Raw genomic sequence first — 13,289 nt, 5'->3', positions numbered from 1 at the left:
TGAACATCAATCGTAGGCCCTATTTCAGAAGAAACCTGGTTATTATATTACAGTGTTCCTTCTTTGATAAATCCCTTGACTTAGGTACCTCGAAATACCAGAGTTGCCTATAAATTTACAATTAAACATCCTACGTCATGGGATCCCTGTAAATCGTGGTTATCGCGGAGACGACTGCCTATTTTACGGTGTTCTACCGTCGTTCTTTAGGATCAACCACGGATGACTGTCACGCGGTTCGACATCGCGTTCGTGTTCACGTGGGCGACCTGTCAACTCATTTGGCGTCGCGACGTTGCACATCGCCTCTTTTTCACGGGGAGAGATCCGGATGGAGGACCTCCCCCCCCCCCGCCGCGGTATTGCAGGAAAAGGTGGGTATCACCTTTTGCATTAGCAACGAACATTGAGGCTACTGGAACCTTCGGTGCATGTTTGTTCGCTGAACCAAATAATAAGATGATACACTGGTTCGGTATTCGATGATAAACCACCCCTTTGATTCGAAATATTGTCCACTCTTTGAGGAAATATACATGGTGGGTCCAAAAATTTTCCGAGTTAAAGTTAAAACAGTTTCACTTATGATATTCACGCATTTTATTCAGTAGTTATTGAACGTTGTTTTCTTCTGAAGTGAGATATTGTTCATGATAATTATTCAAACAATTGTAATTAAAGAAAATAGTGAAATATGGAATTATGGGTACACTTAGTACTGGTGCCTTTGTTTCACTTTATTGTAATCTGAATCAATTGCTTCAACGGGAAACTACGTGAAAATCGTGCTTGTGTGAAATTTATTGTATTTTGTTTTTTGAAATGTATAGTAATTTTTTGTGACAGAAGGAGATTATTATTGAAGAAATGTGTCCGGTTTTGGGTATTATGTTTCCGAAGAAATTGGTTTCTACAAATTCTTCTACTACATTTTTTACAAACGATATCTAATCGATAAAAATCATGTGACTAATATTTTTCGATTATTTGGAGTAACCTACATTCATAAATAAATGAACACCTTTACTACCAAACAAAGTTACGAAATGAATATAAAAATCAATAATTGATGCATTAACGAATAGGTGGAGGTAAATATATCTTTAATTCGTATTTCACGGCATTACTTTATTTTACGAGCTTCCGTTCACAAATGCTTTAAAATCTATCATTTAAGATGCAAAGGTGCTTTTCGGATTTTGCCGCGGAAATTGTTCGGTCCAAACGTGGAACACGCATTTCTCAGTCTTTACCAAGTCGTTATTCGTGGATCTGGAGACAAATAACTTCGAGGCTGGTGGTAAATTGTCGTTTCGTAATGCACGTTTCTTCCCGCGGACAGCTAAAAGCTCCTTTGTCATATAATACAGAAACTCGACAAAGCTTAGCACCGAGCCACCCAGACAGAGTCCAAAGATTCCCCCGAAAGAGGCTGAAATGTCAGTTAAATCATCTACATCAAACACCACTTTCTTTTAAATTAAGAAATTGCAACTGCACTCTACTTATTATCACTGTGATCAAATTTTACGTAATCGCTACTTTCCACAGACAGACTTAAAAAAAAGATAGATTAGATAGTCATTATCTATTTTATCAAGAACTTCATTAGATTAAAAGTGACATAAAAACTTAACTACCAAAGCAAGCAAAATAACTAGTTTTCTCCACTCTTATAACGTCGATTAAGATGTTATAGCAATGTAGCCATTTTCGCAGATATTACATATCTTTTACTGCACTATGTAAGTGAAGAAATGTGTTAATTTATAACTTTGTATATTTACAAAAGTTTCTCATGCTTATCGATTCAATAGAATAGATGCACGTTTACCGTTGGTAGTTCTAGCCATAATTCAATTTGATTAAATTTCATTTTCAATAGGTGCATAAATATTTGAAATCTAATATAATTATGTCGTCCTAATCACTTCTTCATAGTTGCTTTACGTATTTACAATTTACATTAAGTGCACCAATAAGTAATCCGCCAGTAACGTGTTTTAAATTTCACACATTTTCCCGCCATTTTCTTCTTCAAATATAAGGGTGAGTTTCGAGGAACGAGGTCAAAAATTAGCGAAACTGCAGACATCGGAATTCCCAGGACATAAATATTGAATTTGACAAAGTATAATAGATTTGTTATTTGTACACCTAACGTTTACTTATATAATTACTATGTTCACTATAATTATATAACAATTAGCATTAGTACAATCACTATATTTACTGTTTCTAATCAAATTGTTTCTTTCCAAATTTTTCGATAAGCTACTAAAAACCACTTAAACATGTACATTTTCACCTACTAAAACTGTATCGAAGTAAATGTCTAAAAATCTGAAAAATTATTTCCTTTTAGCAATTACGGCACCACGTCACTGTCTCTCGAGATGTACTTTTATAATTTAAGGGTCAGTAAATAAAACGTGTCCGCAGCTGGTTCTTGGTTCTCCCAAAACGCAATGCGCCGCAACGTCCCGTCCCCGATTCTACAAAACTTTTCTATTTCATTCCAGTGTCTGGCCGAACTTTCCGAACACGTTTCATAGTTTCGTAACGAACTCACAGCCCGATTTCATTTTATTCTCTTAGCCGTACCCTTTACTTATTAGCCATATAAGCTGCGGCGGTGAAACAGTTTCGGACGTGAAGACATAGTTTTTAGTAAGTTTCCCCCTTACCAAGAAGGCTATCCCAGCCGAGGATGGTTTCCTTGCGGTACTCGAGATACGTGCCGTCCCGGAAATATACGTAGAGGAACGAGGTATTCTTTGCATTCAAGCCATGCCTGTAAAGAAACGCTCTCGTGAAATTTCCTGTTCGCGAATGAGAGGGGGGAAGAAGCTTTTCCTCGCGATGGCTCTCGTCGATGTGGAATATCAACGATGATATTTCGTTTTAAAACTAACGCACTGCAGTGTATTTATATCTTGGAATGGAACATTCCAACTTTTATTAGTATGTTTAAACGCAATGTTGCAGTGGTCACTACTTTGAAGATGAAAAATGTTTAACAAGGGAACTTCGTTGAACCGAAAATTCCAATTTCTTGGAAACTTTGCAGGTTTGTAGGAGTTCCCAATAGAAGTATCGGGAAATTTTTGTTTTTGGTCCTTTTGGTTGTTTGGGATGGAAACATTTCCTAAGGGTTAACGCGTGTTTCCCTATTTTTTGGTATACCTTGAAAACTGTAGTAGCTATGAAAAAATTGTAAATATGAAAATTGAATGGCTTTTTATCCTCTATAAAACCGTGCAATTAAATTGTTAAAAATCTGTTTATTTATTTATTTAAACAAATTTTTGATAATTTCATTAGTCTTGTAGAGCATAAAAATCCATTACATTATCATCCTAATAATTTTTTATATTTGCTAAAAGTTTTAGAAATATACAAAAAATAGGAAAATACATATTACCTTTGAGAGAAGTAGCAAAAAAAAAAACATTTTCTTGATGCTTCTATTGTGGTCCCCTACATATCTATAAAGTTTTAAAGAGATCGAAATTTTCTGGTTTCGAATGATACCTTGTAATATGAATAGAAAAGACAGTATGATGTATCAATGAAAATATTGGATTGTAAACTAATTACTATTAACCTTGAAGTTGAGAATTCTACTTTTTATAACAGTAAACTTGGCGGTTACTATTTAATGTTACATAATATCCTAAAATTGTTATGGTAGGTAATAGATTAATAGTTCGACTTATGCCATTTTAATTTGTTTATCAATCTGAATTATTTCAAATTTTTTAAATTATGTAAAACTTACGTTAATTCGCTGTCATAGCCTATGTCATCGGTTCGTATCGATTCACCGACTACGTCGAACGTCTCGTCGTTGCATTGCGGTAGACATTTGCAATCATTTATATGGGATAGTTGAACTCGCGATAGGCTTCCTGTTTAACATACTCACAGATTGTCATAATATTATATTTGATATACGTATATCCATACTACATTTAATATTGAAAATTCATGTTCTCTTAGAGGAAAGATATAAAAAATGTTAAAAGGAAGACTGAAATTATTTCAGGTCAATATAGAAAGCGATGTTATGAAATGAAAATATTTTAACAAATATTAAATATATTAGTATAAGATTGTTTTATTAATACTAATTGTAGCGTTTTATTTTTTCGAATATAAAATCGTTGGCGTAAGTCATGAGTAATTCGCATTTAGGTCTAAAATTGAACGTTTAAAATTAGGAAGTTGAAATATGACGAGAAGTCTAATAAATTAAGAAATTTCGTATTAATATTCGAGGAAATTAATATTTCTGTATACAACAACGTTACTTCGTTCATTATTTACTCACTTCTGCGAGCCAGAATGCAATCCACATCTGTTAAGTAGCAGGTACGCGTGTCTGGATCTTTCAACAAAAAGGTAAATGCTCGTACAAACTCGTGGTATGAATTTATAAGTGCTAGCACGATAACAAAACTAAGTTTTGAAGCTGATGAATAAATTACTAATAATGCTCCCTCAAAACATTATTCCTTATTTTTTAGTGTCTTTTTACTTAAACTTTGTGTACTTCACAGTTTGAGTTTAAAAAAACTAATCTTGCACCATAAAATAAGTTGAATTTATTGATTTTTTAATAAAATCGTCGAATACTTTACATTAATACATTATGTGTTCAGAATTTACAGAAATTATGCACTACAAAACAAGTATTTTATTATACTAGCTGAAGAATAAATTTACGTGAACTTTATTTTATAATCGAATAAGGTAACTTGAAAACCTTTAAATTCATATCTTTTCGATATAGAATTAAATTGTTTTAATTCCTGTTTTGTAATTTTTAATTTTCGAATCAAAAGAAATCACTTACGAATGTATAAGAAGTTTGAAAGTATTATGCGCGTAAATATATCAAAGAATATAATAGAAGGAATATCTGTATTTAAAATTAAAATTAACAAATGAAACGGTGCAACAAGCAGTACCAGAGACTATCAGAATATTCTTAATTTTCAAAGCCACAGTATCGCCCAGGGAGTCACTCACGTTCATCAGGAAAGAAAAATGGTAGGCAACCACAGGACCCGTAAATATTTTGCTGAATGCATTCCGAGATACACGTTTGGTAGCTGTATTTCCGTTCCCCGGGGCTCTGGGAAGTTTTGTTTAGAAACAAACAAAAATTATTTCCGTGGAATTAAGCTCACGATAGGGAGGGGGGGGAGTGTGGTTGAGATAGCGTTAGTAGGATCTGTATACCTCACCGTCGAACAAACACATCCTTTTGCGCAGCGGTATATTGCGGATGTCGTTCGAGCTTCGTATTTTCGTTCCAGAAAGTGTCAGCACCATTACGTGGCCGGGGATCACGGTGGCGGTTTGCGCACCGACATCCGGATAGTCTATCGGATCGTGTATCAGCACGGTCCCACCCACGAACTGTCTAACCGAGCTTTTATAGTTTTCACCGTCGATGTTCAGGGCTACTGATAAACCAATGTCACGACCTGTACCTGGTACACGCTGTAACATTTTATTACCATTTAAGTCCTGTGCATCCATAGTAATAGAGTATTGGATCTGTGTGATTCTTTGAGATTCTACGATATTCTACGATATCTTACGATATCTCACGATAACCTACGATATCCTACAGTATTGTACGGTCTCTTATGGTATCGTATGCTTTCTTATGATGTTCTACGGTATCCTATGGTAATGTATGATATCGTGTGATAACGTATGGCATCTTGTGGTATTGTGTGGTATCGTATGGCATCGGATAATAACCTATGATTATCCCATGAGAACCCTACAATAACCCTACGATAATGCTACGATAATCCTACGATAATCTACGATATTCTTAGATATTCTTTAATATTCTTTGACATTATGTCAACAGTATTCGGTGTCTCCTCATAGAGGTGAATTTCAAATAGCATTGTTACGCATTATATCTCTACTTTCAGTAAATAATAAAAAAATCAAGAAAAATTAAGTATCTTAGTTAAAATGAAATTGGAGACATCATGATAAAATTATTTCAACGCATTTTATGCAATAATGATTTGTACGAGAAATCTGTATATATAATTATTAAATGACAAGAAATGGGTAAACAAAAAATTTGTTTCGATGTTACCAGAATTTCATCGACACCTGGCAGATATTCTGATGAATTATCCGGTTGCAGATTTTCCTCGTCGGTCGTTGTTATGTTCGCCAACCACGAGTCGTCATTGCTGGACAAAGGTTTAAAATACTAGCTCAATCATTAAATTTAAACATTCAAAAGGTTAAAACAAAAAATTAATCAGATGCACAAGGCCTCCCACTATTTATTACTTTTGTTTTATTTAATTTTAGAAGGAATTCTTTAGAAAAAATTTCCTACTTAGTCCGTAATATTTTTCGAGGTTATATTTATTCATATCTAATTTATATCCATGTTTCTTCTAATTAAATGTGCCAAAAAAATGATGTTCAGGCAGATAATTTAAGCTTGCATCTATTTTAATTTCTAAGACCAGAAAAAACAACTCCACTTTAACAAATAGATTTTTGATTATAGTCTGAGTTGTGTATAATTCATAAATTAATACTAAAGGGAATAGTGTAAATTTTCTTAAAATATAAACAAGCTGAATTCATTTGAATAAAAATCGATATAAAATGATTTAGGGAACTATTTGAATTTAGAAATCGGCAATTCGATAACTTTATCCTCGACTAAAGGCAGTTAAAGTTTGCAAATTACTTGTAATTGTTGGTAAGATCATAATGGTAATTAAATCCGCAACAGAATCCCTCGTTCGCTTTCACGGTTTTAAATATTTTATTGCAGTCATAGATCTGACCGAGCCAGGCGCACCTCGCCAATAATAAATTGCAAGGATGCATTAGCTGCAACAGAGAAAATTGCGCTACAGATATCTGTTATAATTAATGAGATTGCAGATTTCAAGTATTCATAGCGAATATCAATATACATATTTTACGGTTTCATATAACAAAGTTTTTACGTTATTACCAGCTTAATGGAGGCTTTCATGAAGCCAATGTATTTCTGATTGTCTGTACTCTTCGAAAATCAATCAATACATAATTCACTAGTTTTTAAACAACATAACAGTATAGTTTTAACCACAAATATCTTCACGACTTCTTGCTCATAATATCTTTGGAAGAAATATTTTCCTGCTATACTTCATAAAAATCGAATTGTTGCGAAATTGTTTTTAGTAACACTAGAACTACCAAAGCAATTAAAACGACTGGTTCGTAAACTGTTATTAAAATGGTTGTTGTAACAATTATTAAAATGGCATAACAATGTGTATATTTTATGACTTTTCATATGAATGAAGAAGTTTGTTAATTTATCGATTTGCATATTTTTAACAAGTCATCCTTTTTACCAACGTAATAGAAATAAAAATACTTTTATCTTCAGTAGTTCTAGTTATAATTAAAGATGGTATCAAAATCTGTGATTAATTGTAATTCCTTTTTTCTAAATATTGGTGAATCCTTTCATTACAAATCTTTATTTACATTTCTGACTTTTCTTTTCACAATTCACCTTTTCCTTTCCAAATTTCCTCTTCTCTAACCTCTTTTCTATTGTTGTAATAATATTACATTCTAGCAACAAAGTAGAATTATTGTTATTAACATATTGAAATTTAATTCGACAGTATAAACCCTTCATTTTCCAAGAAAAAAATACCGAATTGGATAAAAAAAGTGGATTCCTTATTGGCATATTTAGCACAATGTTACGTACATAAACGATTTATTAATGTAATAAGAAATATCTATTTGTCACCTCGAACATAAGTTTTTCGACCGAGTAACCAAGGGTGTCAAGGGCCGAGGACGCTGTTGCGTTATCGATCTCGATTTTATCTGGCCGTATCAGTTTCATCAGGGAAGAGAATAGCTTATTGCTCATATTGATGTCGAATCCATTCGTCAACCTATTAGAACAAATTGTTTCAGGGAATTATACACCGCGGGTTATAATTATCGCGTGTATTGTTACGGGCTGAGTCAATTTATACCGACTGCGGGAATACATTAGCAGTAACAAGTGTTTGACATTGAATGTACTGCGGCACTTTCTGTATTATTATTAATTCTGATAGGCCCTAGCACACTGATCAATGTGTATCTGAAAGTTTGACCTGGGCAGACAGATAAATTAATAGGGGAAACGATATTGATTCAATGGCGGATGGAATTGGATTCACAAGGGAATTTCGGTAATCCCAAAATTCCGATTTCAATACAATAGAAGTATCAGGACATTTTGGTTTTTACAGTTTATAGGTCTTTCTAAGTGAAAACTCCCCTTAATGTGCGTTTCCTATTTTCCTGTATATCGCGATGACTATAGGAAATATAAAAATATTATTGCAATGAAAATGTAATGGATTCGTATTGTATAAAACTGTCCAATGAGACAGTTAAAAATTTGCTGTGTAAATAAATAAATAAATCAATGAACAGGTTTTTAGCATTTTCATTATACAGTTTTATAGAGGATAAGAAACCGTCTTTTCTTTAGAACAATTTTTTTATGTTTGGTATAGTTTTCAAGATATACAGGAAAAGAAAAAACGTACATATTAACCCTTAAGGGGTTTCTTCACCCTAAAAAAACAAAAAACATCAAAAAACAAAAATCACCCGATACTTCTTTTGAAACCCCCTTCAAACCTGTAGTCTACTTTTAATTCAATTGGCATACTGAGTTTCAGAATTTGAATTTATTCGCAAAATTTGAATTTTAATAATATTCGTAACTGCATTTTCACGAACGATATAGGTGAACGATGAAATGAACAGTGGCGTCATAACTAGTCTTTCAGGCAATAAGAAAAATAAAAATTAAATTTAGTAGCTTTTTATATCCTTAAAGTATTTCAGAGAGTTGACTTCAGAGAAATTCAACGAAATTGCAATTATATTCATTTTATATAACGTATTTTAATTTCTCTATGGAATAAAAACAAGGAAAATAACTTTATATAATTTGTAGAACATCCACGTGCAAAATTTTCACCGTTACGCGTATTAATTTCGAGATTTTAAAAAGTTTTAATTATAGAATCACGGTGTACGCGTGTCATAAAAGCAACTTTGGCTCCGTGAAGAATCGAGTTAAAATGTTTTTGACATCAAATCAACTCCCCGAACTGATAAAGGCAATAAATGGCACACAACACTATTTCAGGATTACTGACGTATGAAACCCCGAATTACAATGATAGAAAAAATATAAGTTTAAATAATTGTCTTCTGATTTGAACAGTTAGAGACACATAGGGGAAACGGTATTTCAAAAATATATGGTTAAAGAATAGGACTGTATTCCGTTTTTCTTATTTGAAGTTCAAATACATTCTAATTTTATGATTCTTAAAATACAGATAATCGAATATCAAAAATAACATATTAATTCTTAGTTACAAGAAATTAACTGTCATCTACCTTGGTATTTTATCTAATGCATACTATTGACTTCATATAGTTTGACAAATGATAACTGCTTAGTTATTAGAATTTTATTTACAAGAAATTTTAAATTACTAAGTAAAAATTACTTACAAGAAATTTTGGATAACCAAGAAAAAAAACTGAGAATAATTCAGCATTATAAAACGTCCTATACCAAAAAGGAGATATATTTAAATAAATGAATTAGAATGAATTAATGAAGTATGGATCTTTGTTTCATTGTCGACTCGAAATTATAACTTACAATTTTCTCGCAACCATATCCGCGTGTGGTTTATACACTTTATTGTTATTACAGATCGTGATCCCCGGGAACTGTAAATCCTTGATCGGATTCGACGTGTCGATGATCGTCACAGTGGGGTTATTCGAGAAATGTTCCCATAAACGTAACATCAGTAGCAAACAAAAACCAATGGCTGCCAAGCATACCTGCCCAGAAAAGGTATAAGTATCACCAACAATTTTGTTGAAAAAAAGAAAGTATAATACAATTTTCACCTACTGCGAGCCAAACTGCTCTGTCCAATCTAGTCTTGCCTGTCACGATGTAACGAAACCCATGCAACCCCGTGTTTTCGCAATAAACGCGGAAAGATCTTTCTAAAGTTTGTACGATACTGGATCGACCTAACAACATAATTTTTAAAGATCCTTAGTAGACTGAATTATTTATTGTTATATCTCAATATGTAAATAAAGTTTAAATAACAATAATACGTTAATATCGTCGTTTTGCTAAAGAGTGATACATTTAATAAAATCGTTAATTTTGTGATATCTGCAAAAATTAATTGTAGAAGTGAGCTATTGTTATCTGAGAAATAAAAATATATTTTTATCATAAAATAATAGTATTTAACATGAACAATGTTACAATTCAAAATAGGGCTGTTTTAAACTCTGTTTTAAAAGTGAACAATATACATAAACAATACTCTGTTAGAGACCTTCAGAACTCAAAGACTACTTGCTAAATTGTAAAACTTTTCATGGCTTAACGGTTGCATAATTAACTACTTGCGCTAGCAGCCAGATCACAAATTTGTGTAATTTCGACGTGAGTGGCACGTCTTTCGAGCGCAAGAGATTAATAATTTCCTATCACGACAAATTTCGAACCGATTTCCTAAATTTAAATCATTAACTTTTCTTAGTTTCGTCACTTGTCTAGTAAATTGACGATACTAATTAAAACACATACTGTATATAGTTATATTAAACACAGTGAATACGATATTCATAATAAACCGCGGATGTTCATGCATTTACAGCATTCCGTAACATGGAAAGTGTAATAAAATAAAAATTGTAATATAGTATATTATTATTTATGTGTTACTACTAATGTAGTGAAGCCTCTAGTAAAGTAAAACTAACATTATAATCTTCAAATATCCGTATCCAAAATTATGAATTTGCATAAACTTCTGCAGTCTACCAATGAAATTAGGAGAGTGGAGTAAACACGAACGCGGAGTAATCCCGAACGCAATGGTCACGGTGTGTTAGAAAACGAAAACTGATCTTCTCCCTCCATTAGCTGACAGTTTAGCTCGCATCCAGTGCTGGGAAGAAAATAATAAAGAGAGGCCGAGCACGCCGTTCAAAATAAACAAAATTTATTATTTTCATCGTTTATCAAGTAACATTTTGCCCATTTCCAAATGCATGTAGTTACTGTTGCATTAATGATACAGTTTCGGATTTATTCAAGTTGAAATAAGCACATCTTAAACAACATTTTATGACCAACGTGTTATCTGTTGACTGATTTTAATCTCTACAAAAATTTTGTTTTATTTTTTGACGTCGTGTGGTACTGGCGAACAAGCTGGATAGGGGCTACTGAAGATTGGATCAAGCGTTACATATGTAACTTATGGGCAAGTGAAAAATGCAGCAGAGGTGAAAGCACATCCAGAGACTTTCTGTGCGACCTATATGATAATTAGTTTTTATTAGCACTCTGTTCGTGATAACCCCATACAAGGGTTTCGTTTTTTGACTAAAAAGTTGTTTTTTATAAGTTTTCCAAAATTGGATATTGTAGTTTGTAGATGAATAGTTTAAGTATCATTATAAGTAATGAACAAATTCATTTCTCACTCAGCTTTCGTTCTTTGTTTTTTTTTGCTTAGGTGTTCGTAATTACCCCAATCTCCTTTATAATCCATACGAGGATTCTCTTAAGTAAATTGTCGGTCACTTACCAAGCCTTCCCCGTTTCTTAGACAAGCTATAATGGTTCCGCATTACAGTTTTCATTCTGATTTTTCTACGTCTAACCTGATCCGACACCTGATACGAACGTTCGACCGAACTGACCGACGCGAAATCTATCAAACGAATGAACATGTCACAGCCCACGGACATGTCCGGAAACATTACCCAGTTACATCGGACGCCGCCTTGTAATTCCATTTTCTAGCGATTCCGTCCGCTGAATTCCCGGAAACCCCATTATTAGGCATTTGGCGACCCTCAATCCGTAACCACTTAGATAAATGATCCCGCGAGTAAGTGGCCGGAAAAATAACAGATCACCCTTCCGATCGATCGATCCTTCTCCATGGTCAACAGTAATGTTGTGGGCCATAAAAGTCAACGTAATAATGCACTCACTTCGATCAATTGGGGAACGAAAAAAAATGTCTTATTTACTCTTTTTGAAAGTTTGTCAGGTTGTTATACCATAACTGTAATGAATAGATTACGAAAGTTCATGCAAAGTTACCATTTTTCGTACCATCATATACAGGGTATATCAGTTGAATGGGATCACCTAAATATCTGCTTTATTTACTGCTGTATGAAGAATGTTTTCAAGACACGGTTGAACTGTTTTAAGGGGCACATGTAACGGTGGAAAGAATTTTTTCTCGTGATCATCTTTTTACGAGAATTCAAGGCTATTGGTATTTTTTAAAATGAAATCCTATTTTTTGTTTCTTGATGGTCTGTTAGGGTGTAAGAGATAAGAAAAATCAATTCAATGGCCTTATTGCCACAACGTTTTGATCATTTAATCTCGAGATATTTGTGTCTGAAGATAATTAAAATTTCATAACGATTCTCGTGGTACATCGATTCATACTTCACACTTATGTATCCCAATGTAAACATTATCTGCGCGTGAATCTTCAGGAAGTTTTAGTTATTCTCAGACGCAAATATCTCGAGATTACATTATTGAAACGCTGTGGCTGTTAAGGTCGTTGAATTTGTTTTTTTTTTATGGTGTATAAGGATATCGTAAACAAAGCATAAGATTCCATTTTGAAAATACCGATGACCTTGAAATGTCGTAAAGAAATGACCCTGAGAAAAAATTATTTCTACCGTTAAATGTGCCCCTTGAAGTAGTTCAACTCTGTCCTGAGAAGTTTTTTCATACAATAATATTTATGAGTTCATCGAAGTGGTTATGTTACGAGATTCACATTGTACAACAGAGTTGGGCAAAATGTAATCTAATTACAAAATCTGAATTACAATTACATTGCAATTTGGATATAGTTAATGACAATGTAATTGTAATTGTAATTGTCTTGTAGTTACATTGCAATTACATTATAACTGTGATTTGGATTTTGTAATTAGATTACATTTTGCTCAACTCTGCTGTACAACAATTAAAATTGGAAGTTTTATTAAGTTGTACCATATCAAATTGTTGTTTCTATGGTTCAGAACAGAAACGTGGTATTTTTCAGGAAATCATTTTTATGCAATCGGTATACGTATCATTAAGAGGAATAAATTTTTCTCTGAAC

At 33.0% G+C, this 13,289-nt stretch overlaps 1 protein-coding gene across 1 annotated transcript; it reads right to left on the bottom strand.

Annotated features, from left to right (window-relative positions):
- Nucleotides 1–1,172: 1,172 nt before the first annotated feature.
- On the bottom strand, nt 1,173–11,937 carry LOC107193455 (pickpocket protein 28-like). Its single transcript, XM_015582902.1, has 12 exons — nt 11,727–11,937; nt 10,019–10,143; nt 9,758–9,945; nt 7,820–7,970; nt 6,749–6,894; nt 6,134–6,233; nt 5,248–5,511; nt 5,035–5,140; nt 4,334–4,390; nt 3,782–3,911; nt 2,688–2,794; nt 1,173–1,432 (listed from the first exon to the last, which is right to left on the bottom strand). Exons 1-12 carry the CDS (start codon nt 11,935–11,937, stop codon nt 1,173–1,175), a joined length of 1,845 nt encoding a protein of 614 aa, XP_015438388.1.
- Between the last annotated feature and the right edge of the window lie 1,352 nt (nt 11,938–13,289).

This window comes from Dufourea novaeangliae, unplaced genomic scaffold (genome assembly GCF_001272555.1).
Source record: "Dufourea novaeangliae isolate 0120121106 unplaced genomic scaffold, ASM127255v1 scaffold6, whole genome shotgun sequence".
NCBI classification, from domain to species: Eukaryota; Metazoa; Arthropoda; class Insecta; order Hymenoptera; family Halictidae; genus Dufourea; species Dufourea novaeangliae.
This window is presented reverse-complemented; position numbering and strand designations above follow the sequence as displayed.